General features: G+C 44.3%; 1 protein-coding gene across 1 annotated transcript in view; it reads right to left on the bottom strand.

Annotated features, from left to right (window-relative positions):
• LOC112262102 (MAM domain-containing glycosylphosphatidylinositol anchor protein 2) overlaps positions 1 to 22962 on the bottom strand; it is a 183723-nt gene that overhangs the window by 86025 nt on the left and 74736 nt on the right. The window contains exons 5-6 of the mRNA XM_024437812.2: positions 16254 to 16386; positions 9490 to 9759 (exon numbers count right to left, since the gene is read on the bottom strand). Of these exons, the coding sequence (XP_024293580.1) occupies positions 9490 to 9759; positions 16254 to 16386 (403 nt within the window). The remainder of the gene's footprint in view (positions 1 to 9489; positions 9760 to 16253; positions 16387 to 22962) is intronic.

Here is a 22962-nt window from a genome sequence, read left to right as displayed (position 1 = left end):
ATGATGTGAATCAGCCTGCTGCATTCGATGGTATTTACATTTGTAAGTAATGGAATCCACCTCGTGCTCCGATAGTTACGTAAGCCGTTTTACTTACATGGAAGAAAAGAATTAAGGATATTTCACACTAAATTAAATTAGTCACATGCTTCGTACACAACAGATGTATACTAACAGTGAAAGGCTTTCTTATGGGCCCTTCCCAACAATGCAGAGAGAAAAAAATAATCAAAAAAATAATAATCACCAGGAATAAATACACAATAAGTAACAATAACTCAGCCTGGTCTCATAGACTGGACGTAACATAGTACACGTAAATCCGGGACACACAAATGAGTATGATAAGTTATGTTCGGTATGGTTACATAAGACAGAAGAAGGTTACTTAAGGCAAAAATGAACGGAGGGTAATTGGTCGGCTTATAAAGTGAACGTCTAGCAACCCAAAGGTTGCGTATTCAAATCTCATCACGGACAATTTAAGCATTTTATCTTATTAGCAACTTTGCAAATAGTTACTACATTTGAGCTACTTTGCAACTAATTAGAATGTTAGATAACCTTTTCCCTAACCTTAACCCTTAGCCTTAACCCTAACCCCTAGCCAAGCTAGAGTTAGTTTATTGTCAGGATAAACAGCTCTGTTGAGATTACCAAATTAAAATTAAACCTAGGACTTGCCGTAACTTGACTCTCTGCCTCACAAGTTACTTTCCTAGACTGTCTGTGTGAAGATTACCGTCTAACCTTGTTTCATGCCGTCTCATAAGTAGTCATATAAAAGCTCTTTTAATGGCTGTATTCATGCGAGGGCATCAGATTCCCAATCTCACCTCAGAGGCTTTATGTGCTCATGCAAGGAGACTCCAGCCATTCAGGCTCAATTACGCTATTGATTAAGTTGCAAATTCTCCGATGAAAGGTGAGTCAAGCTGACCCCCTGCATGCATGCAGTGATCCGCCTGAGACACTGCTGCGTTTTTACTGGGGGGGGCAGAGAGGGTATTATTTATACAGCTTCCCTCTAATGCTGTCACTTCGCTGCTCAGTTACATTTGCTGCCCTGCATGTAAATCAACATGTTAATCAGATATTCATCAAATTTGTTCCTAAATCATTTATTTGGCTCGCATCCTATTTCCTTTAATGACTTGTAAATGAGGGCTGTGGGTGAGAGTGGAGCAATAGCTGGCCCAGGACCCTAGAGTGAAGACGGGGCCCAGTGGACACTGATGGGCTGACGGGGCCAGCTGCAGAAGTTCTCTAGGGGAGAGAGAAAAGGAAAGGAAGAGAGAGCAGAGCAGAGCAGAGCAGAGGACGGGAGAGGAAGAGCGCGGAGGGGAGAGGGCGGAGGGGAGAGGAAGAGCGCGGAGGGGAGAGGGAGAGGGCGGAGGAGAGTTTAAGAGGGCGGACAGGAGAGGAAGAGGGATAAAGGGAGAGGATGAGGGAGGAGGGGAGAGGAAGAAGGAGGAGGCGAGGAGAAGAGAGGAGTGAAGAAGAGGGAGGAGGGGAAGGAGGGGAGAGAGATGATGGGAGGAGAAGGCAGAGAAGAGAGCGGAACAGAGCAGGGGAAAGGAGAGGACGGGAGGGGAGAAAAGGGGAGGAGAGGAAGAGCAGAGAAGGGATGGGTGGTGGGGAGAGCAGAGCAGAGGAAAAGGGATGGGAGGAGGGGAGATCAGAGGAGAGAGCATCAGAAACAGCGTGTCTATCTCTCCAAATGGTAATCACGGTCCCACAGTGCTTTTCTTCCTGCCACTGAAGCGCCTGCAGTGTACTCTGTGCTCATCAGGTATGAGTATAGGAGAGATGGAATGGCAGGGTTACACAATTCATTCAGTGGGAGAGATAATGTGTGTGACACAGGGATTGGCAGGCACGGCTTTAAAAAAGGGAATTCACAACATACACTACCGTTCAAAAGTTTGGGGTCACTTAGACATGTCCTTGTTGTTGAAAGAAAAGCTACTTTTTTTGTCCATTAAAATAACATCAAATTGATCCGAAATACAGTGTAGACATTGCTAATGAACAGTCCTGTGTTCCAATGGCACGTTGTGTTAGCTAATCCAAGTTTATCATTTTAAAAGGGCTAATTGATCAATAGAAAACCCTTTTGTAATTATGTTAGTACAGCTGAAAACCGTTGTTCTGATTAAAGAAGCAATAATACTGGCCTTCTTTAGACTAGTTCAGTATCTGGAGCACCAGCATTGTGGGTTCGATTGCAGGCTCAAAATGGCCAAAAACAAAGAACTTTCTTCTGAAACTTGTCAGCCTATTCTTGTTCTGAGAAATTAAGGATATTCCATTTGAGAAATAGCCAAGAAACTGAAGATCTCATACAATGCTGTGTACTAGTACTCCCTTTACAGAACAGCGCAAACTGGCACTAACCAGAATAGAAAGAGGAGTGGGAGGCCCCGGTACACAACTGAGCGAGAGGACAAGTACATTAGAGTGTCTAGTTTGAGAAACAGACGCCTCACAAGTCATCAACTGACAGCTTCATTAAATAGTACCCGCAAAACAGCAGTCTCAACTTCAACAGTGAAGAGGCGACTCCGGGATGCTGGCCTTCTAGGCAGAGTTCATCTGTCCAGTGTCTGTTCTTTTGCCCATCTTAATCTCTTCTTTATTATTATTAAATATATATATATATTTTTTACATATTTTTTTGTTTGTTCTTTATACAACCCAATAGGTCGTTATCGATAAAACATCACAATAAGGTGCAGTGTGTTCGATTTTCCTGCTGGGGGGTGAGAAGGTTCCTTCTCGAAATGCAACAATAAGATATAATAATAATAAGAATATGAATATAAAGTAAATGGCTCAGTAGAATAGAATAAACATTTTAGCATCAGTATAATAGAGGAAGGTACAATTTACAGAATTATTATTTACACGTGTATAAACGTGTATATTACACGTGATTAACTGGACAGCAATGTGAGTGTTAAATCACGATTGCTACTGACAGACATGAATAGGCTACATTGATTGATGGACCAAATCAAATTGGCTAGCTAGCTAATAACAGATCATGTCAATATGGCTAGTTAACAAGCTAACTTCCAGGGTATAAACTAGATGGCTAGTTAACAAGCTAACTTCCAGGGTATAAACTAGATGACTAGTTAGCAAGCTAACTTCCAGGGGATAAACTAGATAGCTAGTTAACAAGCTAACTTCCAGGGGATAAACTAGATAGCTAGTTAACAAGCTAACTTCCAGGGTATAAACTAGATGGCTAGTTAACAAGCTAACTTCCAGGGTATAAACTAGATAGCTAGTTAACAAGCTAACTTCCAGGGTATAAACTAGATGACTAGTTAGCAAGCTAACTTCCAGGGGATAAACTAGATAGCTAGTTAACAAGCTAACTTCCAGGGGATAAACTAGATGGCTAGTTAGCAAGCTAATAACAGATCATGTCAATATGGCTAGTTAACAAGCTAACTTTCAAGGGATGAACTAGATGGCTAGTTAACAAGCTAACTTTCAAGGGATGAACTAGATGGCTACATTATCTTGCCATCTATAGTGGTGATGACGGTAGTCCAACAAACAACTTTACCAGGACGTGCCGATGTCAGGCTTTGTCCAAAAACCTAATCTCTGATGAAGCAAGCTAAATGACACATGTTGTTAGCTTAGCTAGCTAACTAGCTACATGCCATATGGATAGGCTACCCTCACGGACTGTATCTGAAATGACATGATCAGTTGATGTTTACTGATCATGAAAAGCATGCAGTTACTTCCCGTATAACTCTGATGATAGAGCTAAACGTGGAATAATCTGAAATGTGTAGTTGTGACTCTGCTCTTTAAGAGGTGATGGTATTAAAACCAAATAGTTATAACATTCATTTAACAATCCCTGAAAAAACAGCACGCAGTTGTCAATGGTTTAAGCCATATCGAACAGTCTGCACCGTATTGTGACATTTTATAGATAACAACCTATTTGCCAGGAAATGCCCCATTGTGGCGTTTTACTGATAACCCCCCCCCCACACACACACACACACACACACACCTCCAGTAGATCCCAGAGAGAGTGAGAGAAATACAGTACAGAAACACTATTGACTTGAACCCCGCAAACATATGACATAACCAGAGAGCACTTTGACTGATCCTCCACCTGCTTTTAAATGAGGACAGTTTCTTCGATAGCAACCCACTCATTAATAACACCTGACTGACAGCCAGAGAAGACCATTGACGGGCGCCCTTTTCTGCTGAGGCAAACCCCAGCGCTGCCGCCAACCCAGGACTCACATCAAAATAAGGAAGCTATGCCGTATAACTGGACTGTTTGCCTGCCCCCCCCCCCCAAAAAAATAAACAAAATATATCTCAACTGCCTATTCTGTTTGCCTCATGGAGAAACAGACCAAGTGGAGATGATGTGTAAATAAATAAAACGTGGGTTTCATGACAGAGTGCATGGTCAGCAAGCCCAGCTCACCTCCAGTCTGGCTCTGCTTGCCTGCCTGCCCCCTCAACTGCTAAATAAGTTAGAAACCACAGAGTCAGGTAAATTTCCTCCTGCACGGTCGTCTGCTGAACGCCTTTAATAGCACCGTAGCACCGTAGTACTGAACGGCCCCTCTCTCTCTCTCAAGATATTGCGTTTTGCAGTCCGGTTGTATTACGCTAGCTAAAGTTATTGATGATGTTGTCAGATCAATGTGTCATCATGGCTGAGGGATTACCTGACAGTTTACTCCAAACAGGATGCGGGATTTACTACATCCACCCTCCACTCTCGGAAACACTCAACAGTTTGTCTCTTTTTCACAGTGCAGGCATCTTTCAGTGGCTGCCTCGTTTGTCTTTTTTCAGAGTATCAGTCCTTTCATCTATTTTCTCTCTCTTTTTTTTCTGAGCATCAGTACTTTCGTCTCTTCAGTCCTATTCACCAATACCAAGGAAACCAAAATGGCACACCTGAATCGCATTCTGTAACTATTATTATTAAACATCATAAACTTCCATTAACATCAGTAACTCTCCCACAATACAATCGTCCAATGTTTGTCTTTTCTGGTGTTTTCCCAGCGCACAATGACAGGTCACTACTGAAATGACCATTGAGGCCCAATGTAAGTGGGCCCAGAGTAAAGTGGCAGGCAGGAAGACAGTGAGATTACTTGAAGTGCAATCCCCCTCTGTAGCTGTAATATTGCTTATTCAGTTGGGCCTATCCTCCATCCTTTCCTCAACCCCCCCCCACCCCCCACTCAAATGAGATTCTGCCATCTGTGCGTGTCAGCGGGGCAGTGTGGCAGAGCTTGTAAACGTCTCTCCATGTCACTGGAGGCTGGATATCTTATCTGGGAGAAGCAGTTTGAATGAACCACCCCTCTTCCATCAGAGCAGCTGCACAGAGCGTATCAAGGCTATTGTCTGAGCAGTTCTCTGTTATTTTTGTCATCCTTGAAACCCGTGTAAAAAGAACTCTGATAAAGGATCAGGGAGACAGCTGTCTTCTATTCAACCATTATAACAAGAGTCTACAAAAATCGCCGAAAAACACGGCTGTGGTGACGTTGTAATCTCCTTGGTTGGTGAATAACAACAATATGAGTTATGTCTGTCTGTCTTATGTTGACATATCATGGGGTTACACTGGCACACCAGTTGTGTGATGTAATGATCATGCAGTACGTTGAGCACTAATACAAAGTGTATCATATTTTAACAGTTACTAGACATCCCACTACAGTATTCAACATTGCTTGAGGTTTTTACAGACTAAGAGTCGCAATCTTGCCACAAAGAACCAAAACAATACTTAGAATGGAATGGATGGATGGGTTTTTCTTTGTAGGGAACCAAAAAATGCTGAGTGTGTGGTGTCAGTATTGCCTTTCCCTTTGTGTATTCTACCACCCTGGTCTCTAGTTGAGTAAAGCCTGACGTGGGTCTTCTACCACCCTGGTCTCTAGCTGAGTAAAGCCTGACCTGGGTCTTCTACCACCCTGGTCTCTCTAGCGGAGTAAAGCCTGACCTGGGTCTTCTACCACCCTGGTCTCTCTAGCTGAGTAAAGCCTGACCTGGGTCTTCTACCACCCTGGTCTCTAGCTGAGTAAAGCCTGACCTGGGACTTCTACCACCCTGGCGTGTAGCTGAGTAAAGCCTGACCTGGGCCTTCTACCACCCTGGTCCTAGCGTGAGCTGAGTAAAGCCTGACCTGGGTCTTCTACCACCCTGGTCTCTAGCTGAGTAAAGCCTGACCTGGGTCTTCTACCAACCTGGCGTGTGCTGAGTAAAGACTGACCTGGGACTTCTACCACCCTGGCGTGAGCTGAGTAAAGCCTGACCTGGGTCTTCTACCACCCTGGTCTCTCTAGCAGAGTAAAGCCTGACCTGGGTCTTCTACCACCCTGGTCTCTAGCTGAGTAAAGCCAGAACTGGGCCTTCTACCACCCTGGTCTCTAGCTGAGTAAAGCCTGACCTGGGCCTTCTACCACCCTGGTCTCTAGCTGAGTAAAGCCTGACCTGGGCCTTCTACCACCCTGGTCTCTAGCTGAGTAAAGCCTGACCTGGGTCTTCTACCACCCTGGAGTGAGCTGAGTAAAGCCTGACCTGGGTCGTCTACCACCCTGGCGTGAGCTGAGTAAAGCCTGACCTGGGTATTCTACCACCCTGGCGTGAGCTGCCTCTAGTCCTTCTCTCAACAGACTGATCTCCTGCCTTGGTAAAACATCTGACTCCCCTTAACTAACCACCACTCCTTTCACACACACACACACACACACACACACACACACACACACACACACACACACACACACACACACACACACACACACACACACACACACACACACACACACACACACACACACACACACACACACACACTCTTTCTCTCTTCCTTCCCAATGCAAATGTGGAGCTTTCAGTTATCCGACTTAGTGTGCTGTCAGAGCCCAAGACTGACTCCACTGACTCCACAGACATTAATGGATCCCCTCTCAAAACCTGCAGCTTATATCCGTCCCGAGGTGCCAGGAGATTTCTGCACACAGACGATCCGCTTTGGAGAGGGCGTGACTGTGAAATAAGATGCTACAGCTGCAGCAGCAGTGGCCCCGGCAAGTTACAGGTTCATCTGAGCCTCACATGGAATGAAAATGACTTTTTTGGGGGGTCAGTTACCCACAATTCTGTTAGCTGGCTGTCTAGAAACGTTTCTTGATGACTGACATTTGTGACAGAAAGATGATTAAAGGCGCATGAAGCCAAATTAACTTCAGATTGTACTAATGACCGTACAAACATATGAACGTAAACCATTAACGTAGCGAGCCATGATAGATCACATATGGTCCAGCCCCGTTAGAATAGGACTCACAGCTTCTTCCTAAATGGGAGTCTGAGTGGGTGCTTGTCCGAGGCAAGAGAAAGGGGTGGGTGGGGTTATAAAGTAGATTGTTTGCTCTTCTCTGTCGAATAAGTATTTCTAGTCCATTTGAGGAGGTAAAGTAGCATCACAAACATCCAAGAGTATATGACAGGAGCCTGGGTAAAAAAACATCATTACATAGGAATCAATAAAAGAGGCGTACTGGTAGACATGTTGTCTTTTCCTTTTTCCTCACAAAAAAAGATCACTACAGGGAACACTACAGGAAACACTACAGGGAACACTACTGGGAACACTACAGGGAACACTACTGGGAACACTACTGGGAACACTACTGGGAACACTATAGGGAACACTACAGGGAACACTACAGGGAACACTACTGGGAACACTACAAGGAGCACTACAAGGAGCACTACAGGGAATACTACAGGAAATACTACAGGGAACACTACAGGGAGCACTACAGGGAATACTACAGGGAATACTACAGGGAACACTACAGGGAACACTACAGGGAACACTACAGGGAACACTACAGGGAACACTACTGGGAACACTACAGGGAGCACTATAGGGAACACTACTGGGAACACTACAGGGAACACTACAGGGAGCACTACAGGGAACACTACAGGGAACACTACAGGGAACACTACTGGGAACACTACAGGGAGCACTATAGGGAACACTACTGGGAACACTACAGGGAGCACTATAGGGAACACTACAGGGAGCACTACAGGGAGCACTACAGGGAGCACTACAGGGAGCACTACTGGGAGCACTACTGGGAATACTACAGGAAAGACTACTGGGAACACTACAGGGAGCACTACAGGGAACACTACAGGGAACACTACAGGAAACACTACAGGGAACACTACAGGGAACACTACAGAGAGCACTACAGGGAGCACTACAGGGAACACTACAGGGAGCACTACTGGGAACACTACAGGGAGCACTACTGGGAACACTACAGGAAACACTACTGGGAACACTACAGGGAGCACTACAGGGAACACTACAGGGAGCACTACTGGGAACACTACAGGAAACACTACTGGGAACACTACAGGGAGCACTACTGGGAACACTACAGGGAGCACTACTGGGAACACTACAGGGAGCACTACTGGGAACACTACTGGGAACACTACAGGGAGCACTACAGGGAGCACTACAGGGAGCACTACAGGGAACACTACAGGGAGCACTACTGGGAATACTACAGGAAAGACTACTGGGAACACTACAGGGAGCACTACAGGGAACACTACAGGGAACACTACAGGGAACACTACAGGGAGCACTAGTGGGAACACTACAGGGAGCACTAGTGGGAACACTACTGAGAAAACTAGTGGGAGCACTACTGAGAACACTAGTGGGAGCACTACTGGGAACACTAGTGGGAGCACTACTGGGAACACTAGTGGGAGCACTACTGAGAACACTAGTGGGAGCACTACTGAGAACACTACTGGGTGCAGTACTGGGAGCACTACTGAGAACACTAGTGGGAGCACTACTGGGAGCAGTACTGAGAACACTACTGAGAACACTAGTGGGAGCACTACTGAGAACACTAGTGGGAGCACCAAACAGTAAGCATGTGTTTCTTTTCTTTAATTTTCCTCATTGTCCCCCGAGGGTCGAGGGTCGTTATATCCCTGTACCAGATAGTCCTTCACTGATTACACACACAGCCCAGCGGCAAGGCTATTAGTGGGGAATCAAACACACACTGGTGATATTTGGTCTGAATACACCAGTTTACAAGCATTCTTCACACATTCAATTCAACAATAAACATCTGATATGACCTTTTAGAATGGTTACTACCTTGGGTAATTTATTAGGCCTGAATTCTAACTTGAGATATGTGTGAATGTAACTTCAGTGTTTGTGCAAATCTTCCATTGACCTCAATGTGTGAATGATGTGAAAGTTTGGCCCTTGGATCATCATAGCTAGGCTTTTCCTTAGGCTACCTAAGGAATATTTTGGTAATATTTTGGGAGCTTATCCGGTATAAATGGCAATAATTGAGGGCTTATCTGAGCTCAACCTATTACCCTACACCTCCAAGGCCTTACCTCGGACCACAATGGTGGTAGACTTCTTAGCCGGGTTGCCCACGTTGTTGCTGGCCACACAGCTGTAAACGCCTGCTTCTTCTATGGAGATGGCTGGCAACGTGAGGGTCCCTCCGTTAAGGACGCTCTTCTTGGGCAGCTCATCTGCGCTGTGCACCCAGGTAAGTGTGGGTGTGGGATCACCCCCGGAGGTCACACACACCAGGGTCACGGTCTGCCCGGGGTTCACCACGATGGGGTCCTCCACCAGCAGCTTAATGGTGGGGGATGCTGAAAACACAAGATTCAAATTGAAAACATTATATTTGTATTTATTAGGGATCCTCATTAGCTGTTTCCAAGGCAGCAGCTAGTCTTCCTGGGGTCCAAACACATTAAGGCACTTACATTACATATAAAACAAAACATAAAACATTACATTATGTAACACTATTACACCACTACATATCTACAATACAAAATGTCCAATACCACCACAAAACAATATTATAATGTACGTGTGTGTTAGAGTGTGTGTGCTAGTGCTTATGCGTGTGTCTGTACCTGTATGTGTGTCTCTTCATGGTCCTTGCTGTTCCATAAGGTGTATTTGTACCAGTTTTGTTTTTTTAAATCAGATTTTTTATATTTTTTATGGAAAAAACGTAATTAAAATCACCCGCCAGCAACTCAATTAGGTTCTTTAGATGAGAGGTATGAAAAGTGAAACTAGAATTAGTGGCGGAAGCAGGGAAATAGCTCCACCCTCTCTCTCTCTTTGGTTGTTTCGGCCAAATGTCCCCTCCATTTCGAAATTCAAATGCGCACAACTGTGAAATCTGTACAAATAATCAGCATGTTTCGGCCAAGTCTATGGGCCAAATGTCCCCTCCACATCGAAATTCAAATGCGCACAACTGTGAAATCTGTACAAATAATCAGGGACGATAAATCAGCGGAACAATTGTTCCTCGTTATTTGTCACATCCCACATTACAATACCATTTACTGTATGTTACGTACCTCTGTCCCTGGGAAATGTGTCAATAGTCAACAAACAAGTCAATAGGTACTGTAACTGCTGAACACTGAGTAGTATTTACCTCTTAATGATGCTCTGAAATGGTACCTTTGTCACAACGTCCAATCTGATAGAAAGTCAATCATGATTTTTCTGTTTCCTGAAAACCAATATCCTAGTTGACATTTGGTTCTATAGTGTAGCTATATAGTTGGTATTAGGGTGTAAGCTCATAACCCAGCTAACACATAACATTCTGAGAACCATATGTTTTTTAGAGCTTGGTGTGAGCATGGTTGTCTAATGGTTATTTTGCATCTAAACCTTCCCACATGGGGTCTGGGAATGGTTTCCTAACGTATAACGTATCATACAGGTTTCATCATGTTCACAGAATGTTCAGAGAACCTTAAGAAATATTGTTCTTTGTGGGAATTTCAGTACTTCAGCATAACGTTTCCTACAGGTTTCCTCATGGTTCTATTTAAAGTAATGTTCTCAGAACATTCAGAGAACTTTCTTCTTTTGCAATTTAAAAAAAACTTTAGTAACATTCAGAGAATGTTCGAAGAATGTTCATTCCATTCTCAGCGTCAACAAAACAGGATGTAGAATAGAGAGTTAAGTGTGTTCAGGAGTGTTCACTTGATTTAATGAGTGCTTGTTTCCTTTAAAATGGGGTCTGTTTGAATAGACTACAATGAACAGCTTTGTATGAGTAAAAAAAAAGGATTGCTAGCTCCATCCTTGTGGCGCAGTGGCCTAATTCCACGGATATAGAACAGAAGATCATATGTTTAAATCTCACTGATGCTGTGTCACAATAAAATGCCTAAGAAATATATTTCCACGTGTCCCATCTATGCTTGGAGTTCAAACAAGTTAAACTAAGCTAGCAGTCTTATTGAAACATTCAGTGAACATTTTTAAGGGAGTTATTCAAAAACCTCCAAAAAGCCTTTACATTTCATTTAAAACATTCACAACATTTAGAGAATGTTCTCAGAATTTCCGTTCTCAGAATGTAAATAAAATCTCCTAGGAAAACTTTCAGTGAACCATAGTAAAACGTTCTCGGAACCTTTTCTGTTACATTGTCAGAATGTTTAAAAAACATTCAGTTTTACCGGTCAGGAAACATATGGCTTCGTTCCCAGAACTAATAGAAAACCAAAAACGTACGTTCCCACAACATCCAAGAAACCAAATGTGCAGGCTGGAATATCCATAGGCACATGGCTTCTCCATTCCAAGTAGTGGGATTACATGTCTATACGAGCATGGCATAAGCTAGCCTGCTGACGTACACTGTAAGTTCAATCAATGTGGTTTGCGGGGGAAAGGGCCAGAGCAGGAAACATGCAGGGCGGTGTATTGGGACCTTAATCATTATAGGTCTTGTGTGGCTGAAGCATCAGAGAGAAAAATGCAGATCGCAGAAGGGCCAAAGGTCATCATTGGGGAACAACAACAGGCGTCGAGGGAGCCACAGAGCAGCGCTAGGGGGCCACAGAGTATTTACTTAGGAATATACAGTGCATTCGGAAAGAATTCAGACCCTTTGCATTGTTCACATTTTGCTACATAAGAGCCTTATTCTAAAATTGATAAATATTTTTTTCCCCCTCATCAATACACAGACAATACCCCATAATTACAAAGCTAAAACAGGTTTTTGGACATTTTTGAAAATGTTATTAAAAATAAAATAAACAGAAATACCTTATTTACATAAGTATTCAGACCCTTTGCAATGAGATTCGAAATTGAGCTCAGGTGCATCCTGTTTTCATTGATCATCCTTGACTGGAGTCCACCTGTGGTAAATTAAATTAATTCGACATAATTTGGAAAGGCACACAGCTGTCTATATAAGGTCCCACAGTTGACAGTGCATGTCAGAGCAAAAACCAAGCCATGAGGTCGAAGGAATTGTCAGTAGAGCTCCGAGACAGGATTGTGTCGAAGCACAGATCTGGGGAAGTGTACCAAACAATGTCTGCTGCCTTGACAGTCCCCAAGAACACAGTGGCCTCTATTATTCTTAACTGGAAGAAGTTTGGAATCCACTCTTCCTAGAGGATACCCCAAACAGAAACCATGGATTACAGGCAACATTCGCACTGAACTAAGGGTAGAGCTGCCGCTTTCAAGGTGCGGGACTCTAACCCGGAAGCTAATAAGAAATCCCGCTATGCCCTCCGACAAACCATGAAACAGGCAAAGCGTCAATACAGGACTAAGATCGAATCGTACTACACCAGCTCTGACGCCCGTCGGATGTGGCAGGGCTTGCAAACTACTAGACTACAAAGGGAAGCACAGCTGCGAGCTGCCCTGTGACACGAGCCTACCAGACGACCTAAATCAATTCTATGCTAGCTTCGAGGCAAGCAACACCGAGGCATGCATGAGAGCATCAGCTGTTCCGGACGGCTATTGCGGACGACTTTAAACAGGTCAACATTCACAAGGCCGCTGGGCCAGATGAATTACCAGGACGTGTGCTCCGGGCTTGTGCTGACCAACTGGCAGGTGTCTTCACTGACATTTTCAACATGTCCCTGATGGAGTCTGTAATACTAACATGTTTCAAGCAGACCACCATAGACCTTGTGCCCAAGAACACTAAGGTAACCTACCTAAATGACTACAGACCCGTAGCACTCACATCCATAGCCATGAAGTGCTTTGAAAGGCTGGTCATGGCTCACATTAACACCATTATCCCAGAAACTCTAGACCCACTCCAATATGCACACTGCTCAAACAGATTCACAGATGATGCAATCTCTATTGCACTCCACACTGCCCTTTCCCACCAGGACAGAAGGAACACCTACGTGAGAATGCTATTCATTGACTACAGCTCAGCGTTCAACACAATGATGCCCTCAAAGCTCATCACTAAGCTAAGGATCCTGGGACTAAACACCTCCCTCTGCAACTGGATCCTGGACTTCCTGGCGGGCCGGCCCAGGTGGTGAGGGTAGGAAGCAACACATCTGCCACACTGATCCTGAACACTGGAGCCCATCAGTCCCCTCTCCTGTACTCCCTGTTCACCCACAACTGCATGGCCAGGCACAACACCATAATTAAGTTTGCAGACGACACAACAGTGGTAGGCCTTATCACCGACAACGTTGAGGCAGCCTATAAGGAGGAGGTCAGAGACCTGGCCGGGTGGTGCCAGAATAACAACCTATCCCTCAACGTGATCAAGACAAAGGAGATGATGGTGGACTACAGGAAGAGGAGGACAGAGCACGCCCCCATTGTCATCAACGGGACTGTAGTGGAGCAGGTTGAGAGCTTCAAGTTCCTTGGTGTCCACATCACCAACGAACTAGAATGGTCCAAACACACCAAGAGTCATTAAGAGGGCACGACAAAACCTATTCCCCCTCGGGAGACTGAAAAGACTTGGCATGGGTCCTCAGATCAGCGTTCAACACAATGATGCCCTCAAAGCTCATCACTAAGCTAAGGATCCTGGGACTAAACACCTCCCTCTGCAACTGGATCCTGGACTTCCTGGCGGGCCGGCCCAGGTGGTGAGGGTAGGAAGCAACACATCTGCCACACTGATCCTGAACACTGGAGCCCATCAGTCCCCTCTCCTGTACTCCCTGTTCACCCACAACTGCATGGCCAGGCACAACACCATAATTAAGTTTGCAGACGACACAACAGTGGTAGGCCTTATCACCGACAACGTTGAGGCAGCCTATAAGGAGGAGGTCAGAGACCTGGCCGGGTGGTGCCAGAATAACAACCTATCCCTCAACGTGATCAAGACAAAGGAGATGATGGTGGACTACAGGAAGAGGAGGACAGAGCACGCCCCCATTGTCATCAACGGGACTGTAGTGGAGCAGGTTGAGAGCTTCAAGTTCCTTGGTGTCCACATCACCAACGAACTAGAATGGTCCAAACACACCAAGAGTCATTAAGAGGGCACGACAAAACCTATTCCCCCTCGGGAGACTGAAAAGACTTGGCATGGGTCCTCAGATCCTCAAAAAGTTCTACAGCTGCAACATCGAGAGCATCCTGACTGGTTGCATCACGGCCTGGTACGGCAACCGCTCTGCCTCCGACCGCAAGGGGCTAGTGGCTAGTGCGTATGGCCCAGTACATCACTGGGGCTCAGCTGCCTGCCATCCAGGACCTCTACACCAGGCGGTGTCAGAGGAAGGCCCTAAAAATTGTCAAAGACCCCAGCCACCCCAGTCATAGACTGTTCTCTCTGCTACCGCATGGCAAGCGGTATTGGAGCGCCAAGTCTAGGACCAAAAGACACTAAACTGCTTTTACCCCCAAGCCATAAGACTCCTGAACAGGTAATCATATAGCTACACGGACTATTTACATTGTGTCCCGGAACCCCCCCCCCGAACCCCTCTTTTACGCTGCTGCTACTCTCTGTTTATCATCTATGCATAGTCACTTTAACTATACCTACATGTACAAATTACCTCAATTAGCTAGACTAACCGGTGCCCCCGCACATTGACTCTGTACCAGTACCCCCTGTATATAGCCTCGCTAATGTTATTTTTACTGTTTTCTTTCTTTATTTCTGTACTTATCAATTGTTACCTAATACCTATTTTTTACTTAAAAATTGCACTGTTGGTTAGGGCTTGTAAGTCAGAATTTCGATGTAAAGTCCACACCTGTTGTATTCGACGCACGTGACAAATGAACTTTGATTTGATTTCATGTGATAGAGCTGGTCGCCCAGCAAAACTGAGCAATCGGGGGAGAAGGGCCTTGGTCAGGGAGGTGACCAAGAACCCGATGGTCACTCTGACAGAGCTCCAGAGTTCCTCTGTGGAGATGGGAGAAACTTCCAGGGGAACAACAATCTCTGCAGCACTCCACCAATCAGGCCTTTATGGTAGAGTGGCCAAGGCACATGGCAGCCCGCATGAATTTCACCTTCCAACAGGACAATGACCCTAAGCACACAGCCAAGACAAAGCAAGAGGGGCTTTGGGACAATTCTCTGAATGTCCTTGAGTGGCCCAGCCACAGGGGTGCCAAGCTTGTAGCATACCCAAGAAGACTCAAGTCTGTAATCACTGCCAAAGATGCTTCAACAAAGTACTGAGTAAAGGGTATGAATAGTTATGTAAATGTAATAATTTGAAAAAATGTCTCAAAACTTGTTTTTGCTTTGTTATGGGGTATTGTGTGTAGTAGATTGATGAGGGGAGAAAAAACGATTTCATACATTTTAGAATGAATCTGTAACGTAACAAAATGTGGACAAAGTCAAGGGGTCTGAATACTTTCCGAATGCACTGTATAACCCCGGAACATGAATGGAGGTGTCCCCTAGGGGAACTTGGAGAGCAATCAGGGGTTAAAGTGGAGACATCTGGCCAACGGAGAGGACAACTGCAACTACGCAACCAAATCTAAATCTCAGCTAAATCTTCCCACCTCAGGAGAAGGTAAGGAAGGATGGGGCCTAATCTAGTGGCCCCAAACCTCTTAAAAGTCACAAATTGTGTTTCTAGTGTCAAGTACCTGCAGTCCTTTTTAAATTACAGTCACTTAATTTTGTTGTAAATTGAGACACCTGCAGATCTACTTGCTGTAATGGAGAGGTTTTGGACAAAGCCGGGATGAATTGACTATAATTAAGAGAGACAACGGGTGCTTATTGCTATTCATGGCGGAACTAGTGGATCCTTGAAGTTTGAGTGCTAAACAATACGAAGCAGGGTTCTCAGCCGCCCCAAAGCTTTACCTGTTTTGTTGGAGAGTTTGAAGAGGACATTCTTGTTGGTGATACCACACACATTCCGGACCGAGGCGATGCAGCTGTAGTTGGCGTAATCCTGAGGTCGAAGGTTCTTCAGCTTTAGAATCTTGGTCTCCCCCTGCAACTCAGAAAGAAACACAGTGTTGCACCGCCTTGTGCTGCACCGCCTTGCCCAGGCCTCTCGCTCTTAATGTGTCTTACAAAAGGGTAAGATAGCAGTGGTATTGACCTCGTCTCTTCATCTCACACACATCAAAGAGCTTCCTTGGCAGCGTTTCAACAATGAGCTCATTCCCCGTCTTCAAACAAGGAGTAGTATCTTTATACCAAGCTTTCCAATTCATTAAGTTCATTAGCTGTCTATTTGGATGTGCTTGAAACGGTGTGCTTGGAACAAATGTCAAGATGCATACATGTGCTATTAATACACACATCAATTATTTTACCAACAACAGCTGTTTTGTCTGCCCTCGTGTATACCTCCATCTTTGTGGCACTGGCAACATACTTCCAATATGCTACTTACGTTACTTATGTTCTTAGAGGCATGCTCCAGCACTTGGGTGACTAGTAAGTATTTTTTAACCCTTTACACTCATACCCATATACTGGTTGAAAATGGCATATTTGGAACGCAGTGGCTGTACACCAACATGCTATACATAACGTCAGAGCTCTGGCGATGTACGGGTTTTGACTGACAGCCGTTCTGAGCCGTTCCCTCTTCCCAACTTTCGCAAATGTTTTGCTGTCTGAGTGAGGGAAATGCTGTAACTTAAGAGGACTCAATGTATTTTGAAAATTAGACATTGAGTATTATAATAAATACCGCTTTGATGTCATACAAGTCAGCCAAACACACGTGAGTCCAAATGTGCACATCACAGTTACAGATCATAAAACTTCTCATATACAGTGTCAACATTTATGATCACTATGTTTGATGTAATGTTCCAAAATGACATGGAGTCATACCCTGGGTTGTTCTGAACACAATGAGCCTGTTTGTCCATTGAGGAGAACATTTGCCGCGGCACACGTACCTGAATGCACTCATAAGGAACTACGCGCACCAGAATTATGATCAGTTTCCCTGAATTGCATTGTAAAAGCCTAACACTGCAATATCATATTTTATAACTTAGTTGATCGTGTTGGCAATAGAACAGGCGTGCAAAATGTGTTCACCCAGATTGTTATTTATAATGGACCATTTTTGGATTCAGTAAACAGCAGTAATTGTGTGATGGCGGGGATGCAGGGTTGTGTCCCAAACAAAACAGCTACAAGTGTGCTTGGTCTAGTTCCTCAACGGCACAGCTAGGAGAGCTCAAAAAAGCACCTTATATGTAGTTGACTCTTCTTTGAGTCATAAAAGTGGATTGAAATTACAGTGCATTGGAGACACTAGTTATTTCTCTAACTCAATTCTGTGTATTTTTTTTTGTTTTATGTCACACCTAACCCACATTTTCCAGGAATATTTTTTGTTGTTGTTGGTGTTTTACCCAGTTTTTTCTCCCAATTTTCTCCCAATTTTTCTTTCCAATTACTATCTTGTCTCATTGCTGAAACTCCCCAAAGGGCTCAGTAGAGGCGAAGGTCAAGTCATGCGTCCTCTGAAACATGACCTGCCAAACCGCACTCCTTAACACTCACCCGCTTAACCCGGAAGCCAGCTGCACCAATGTGTCGGAGGAAACACCGTTCAACTGACGACCCATGTCAGCCTGCAGGCACCCGGCCCGCCACAAGGAGTCGCTAGAACGTGATGAACCCCCCCCGTCCGAACCCTCCCCTAACCCAGACGACGCTGGGCCAATTGTCCTTCGGCTTATGGGACTCCCGGTCATGGCCGGTTGTGACATAGCCTGGTATCGAACCCGGGTCTGTAGTGACACCACAAGCACTGCGATGCAGTACCTTAGACTGCTGTGCCACTCGGGAGGCCCCCAGGAATGTCAGACATACGACTCATTGTCAAAATGCTCTTATCTCTCCTGTCAACGAAGATTACTTTGCAAAAAGGGAAGAGATTAGATGACATGTTTTGAAAAGGCAGATGCCATTTTCCAACCTTTCACAGAAATTACCCTCACGAAACATCACCCCATTTGGGATTCAAGGGTTCCAATGGGAGACGTTCCAAATGCTGTGAAGGAGGTAAACACACTTAGTCTGATCTAAAAAATATGCATGAAAAGTAATGACTTAGGAGTTCCTTGATAGCTAAAATGCTGATCAGAGGGTTGGGTTGTTTGATCTAGCTCAGTTTTCTCAAACTCAAATTACCTGAAGGCCAGAAAAGTCCTCCTGAGGCCCTGATTCCAATAGGTCTGTTGGACATAGGGCTGTTACGGTGACCGTATTACCACCTCATCGGCGGTCACGAGTCATGGAGGCAGTCAAATTCCACATGACTGTTTGGTCACGGTAATTAAGCTTCTCTTCTCCAAGCTGTGATGTTGCTCACAGTCATTAGTAGCCTACCAAACCTGCTAACTACCTGGTACTCAGCACTCTATTGTCCCTCTAATCACTCTGACATCAATGCAAATCTAATCAAAAATCTAATCAAACACTTCATGAGAGCCCATGAGCTCATGTTGCACAACATTTCAATAGGCTATGCAATTGTGCGAGAAAACAGAGTGATGGCCTCTACTAAAAAAAGGAGGAACCCATCAGCTTACCATATTTATTTCTCAACTTTCCTAATATTGTGCACATTGTTTATCTTTACAACAGGAGCACAGCCTACCTGGCTGGCATGAAAATGAACCACAGGACAAGTGCTCTCCATTCACCATTTAAGTGAATAGATGACAAAAGGCTACCCGTTTCAAGACAGGTGCATGAAGATGGTCCATTCTAAATCCAAACAAATTTCACACCTACAGTACCAGTCAAAGGTTTTGACCCACCTACTCATTGAAGGGTTTTTCTTTGTCTTGATGACAGCTTTAAACATCAAGGCAAAGGGTGGCTACTTTGAAGAATCTCACATTTAAAGTATACACTACCGTTCAAAAGATTTGGGGTCACTTAGAAATGTCCTTGTTTTTGAAAGAAAAGCACATTTTTTGTCCATTAAAATAACATCAAATTGATCAGAAATACAGTGTAGACATTGTTAATGTTGTAAATGACTATTGTAGCTGGAAAAGGCTGATTTTTTAATGGAATATCTACATAGGTGTACAGAGACCTATTATCAGCAACCATCCCCCTGTGTTCCAATGGCACGTTGTGTTAGCTAATACAAGTTTATCATTTTAAAAGGCTAATTGATCATTAGAAAACCCTTTTGCAATTATGTTACAGTAGCACAGCTGAAAACTGTTGTTCTGATTAAAGAAGCAATAAAACTGGCCTTCTTTAGACTACGTGAGTATCTGGAGCATCAGCATTTGTGGGTTCGATTACGGGCTCAAAATGGCCAGAAACAATGACCCTTCTTTTTTTATTTTATTTTTTATTTTACCCCCTTTTTCTCCCCAATTTGGTATCCCCAATGGTATCCAATTGTTAGTAGCTACTATCTTGTCTCATCGCTACAACTCCCGTACGGGCTCGGGAGAGACGAAGGTTGAAAGTCATGCGTCCTCCGATAAACATCCCAACCAAGCCGCACTGCTTCTTAACACAGCGCGCATCCAACCCGGAAGGAAACACTGTGTCGGAGGAAACACCGTGCACCTGGCAACCTTGGTTGGCACGCACTGCGCCTGGCCCGCCACAGGAGTCGCTGGTGCGCGATGAGACAAGGATATCCCTAATGGCCAAGACCTCCCTAACCCGGACCTCCCGGTTGCGGCCGGTTACGACAGAGCCTGGGCGCGAACCCAGAGTCTCTGGTGGCACAGCTGGCGCTGCAGTACAGCGCCCTTAACCACTGCACCACCCGGGAGGCAAAACAATGACCTTTCTTCTGAAATTTGTCATTCTATTCTTGTTCTGAGAAATTAAGGCTATTCCATGCGAGAAATTGCCAAGAAACTCAAGATCTCGTACAATGCTGTGTATTACTCCCTTCACAGAACAGCGCAAACTGGCCCCAACCAGAATAGAAAGACCCTTGAATCCTTCGGTCTCAATGTAGACTTTGATCAGCGGCCATTTTTTTTTTCTTGTGATTTTTGTGACTTTGCCATTGTAATTGTTTGTAGGCTTATGTAGGCTAAATTGAATCTATGATCGTATGCTATCCATTTGTTTTTTGTAGGTTGTTCTTTGCATGTCATTTTAATATTTGAGAATTAACCAATGATATTAGGCCATACTTGGCCATGATTACAGAAACCTGTGTATGTCTTTTGGCACTATATAAACGAGTCACCCTGCAGTGTTTGTGATTATACCCTGATGAAGACAGCTTGCCTGTCGAAACATTGGACATTACATTTTTGCACCTGAGCTCTTAAGAGTGTGCAGCTCTCCTTTATTTTCAAACACTCCCTGAAACAATTCTGTGAGCAGGCTTTTCTAATCGACCTGGCCCGGGTATACTGGAAGGATATTGACCTCATCCCGTCGGTAGAGGATTCCTGGTTGTTCTTTAAAAAGTGCTTTCCTCACCATCTTAAATAAGCATGCCCTTTCAAAAAATGTAGAACTAAAAACAGATATAGCCCTTGGTTCACTCCAGACCTGACTGCCCTCGACCAGCACAAACACATCCTGTGGCGAACTGCACTAGCATCGTATAGTCCCAGCGATATGCAATTTTTCAGGGAAGTCATGCTGGCCATGCTTTCCTCCTGGCTACCCCAACCCCGGCCAACAGCTCCGCACCCAAGCCTCCCAGCTTCTCCTTCACCCAAATCCAGATAGCAGATGTTCTGAAAGAACTGCAAAACCTGGACCCGTACAAATCCGGTGGGCTAGACAATCTGGACCCTCTTTCTAAAATTATCCGCAGCCATTGTTGCAACCCCTATTAACAGTCTGTTCAACCTCTCTTTCGTATCGTTCGAGATCCCTAAAGATTGGAAAGCTGCTGCAGTCATCCCCCTCTTCAAAGGGGGTGACACTCTAGACCCAAACTGTCACAGATCTAAATCCATCCTGCCCTGCCTTTCTAAACTCTTCGAAAACCAAGTTAATAAACAGATCACTGACCATTTCGAATCCCACCGTACCTTCTCCGCTGTGCAATCCGGTTTCCGAGCTGGTCATGGGTGCACCTCAGCCACGCTCAAGAAATTAAACAATATCATAACCGCCATTGATAAAAGACAGTACTGTGCAGCCGTCTTCATCGACCTGAACAAGGCTTTCGACTCTGTCAATCACCGCACTCTTATCGGCAGACTCAACAGCCTTGGAATCTCAAATGACTGCCTCGCCTGGTTCACCAACTACTTCTCAGATGGAGTTCAGTGTGTCAAATCGGAGGGCCTGTTGTCCGGACCTCTGGCAGTCTCTATGGGGGTGCCACAGGGTTCAATTCTCGGGCCGACTCTTACTCTGTATATATCAACAATGTCGCTATTGCTGCTGGTGCTTCCCTGATCCACCTCTACGCAGACGACACCATTCTGTATACATCTGTCCCTTCTTTGGACACTGTGTTAACAAACCTCCAAACGAGCTTCAATGCCATACAACACTCCTTCCGTGGCCTCCAACTGCTCTTAAACGCTAGTAAAACTAAATGCATGCTTTTCAACCGATCGCTGCCCGCACCCGCCTGCCCGACTAGCATCACTACTCTGGACGGTTCTGACTTAGAATATGTGGACAACTACAAATACCTAATGACTAAACTGTCATTCCAGACTCATATTAAACATCTCCAATCCAAAATTAAATCTAGAATCGGCTTCCTATTTCGCAGCAAAGTCTCATTCACTCACGCCGCCAAACATACCCTCGTAAAACGGACTATCCTACTACTACTATCCTACTCCTGCTACTACGGCCTATTTATTGCCTTACCTCCTCACGCCATTTGCACACACTGTATATAGACTTTTTCCTATTGTGTTATTGACTGTACATTTGTCTATTCCATGTGTAACTGTGTTGTTTGTGTCCCACTGCTTTGCTTTATCTTGGCCAGGTCGCAGTTGTAAATGAGAACTTGTTCTCAACTGGCCTGCCTGGTTAAATAAAGGTGAAATAAAAAATAATAATAATAAATGTGCAACATTAACATCTACACTGTATTTCAGATACATTTTATGTTATTTTATTGAACATAAAATGTTTTTTTTTTATTTTTTTAAACAAGGACATTTCTAAGTGACCCCAAACTTTTGAAAGGTAGTGTATTTTGATTTGTTTAGCACTTTTTTGGTTACTACCTGATTCCATGTGTTATTTCATAGTTTTGATGTCTTCACTATTATTCTACAATGTAGAAAACAGTAAAAATAAAGAAAAACCATGGAATGAATAGGTGTCCAAACTTTTGACTGGTACTGTATATTATTTAGTATATGTAAAGACAAGATTAAATCAAGAATTGTGTGATGGGTGACAATATTAGCCTATCACTTGTGAATGATATATTATCACTTGTGAATGATGCCCAGCATAAGCAACAAAGCCTTTCTTTTGCAACTTTTTATAATTATAGTCACACACCTCATGTAGCCTAGCCCATAGGCCTATATGTTTTGATGTTTGTATCACAACTAAAGTGGCCAAATAACTTCTTAAAATTATGCACATTAATCCACTTTATAAG

Source organism: Oncorhynchus tshawytscha, linkage group LG11, assembly GCF_018296145.1.
Source record: "Oncorhynchus tshawytscha isolate Ot180627B linkage group LG11, Otsh_v2.0, whole genome shotgun sequence".
In the NCBI taxonomy this organism is placed as follows: Eukaryota; Metazoa; Chordata; class Actinopteri; order Salmoniformes; family Salmonidae; genus Oncorhynchus; species Oncorhynchus tshawytscha.
The sequence above is the reverse complement of the archived record's forward strand: the minus strand, read 5'-3'. Positions and strand labels throughout refer to the sequence as shown.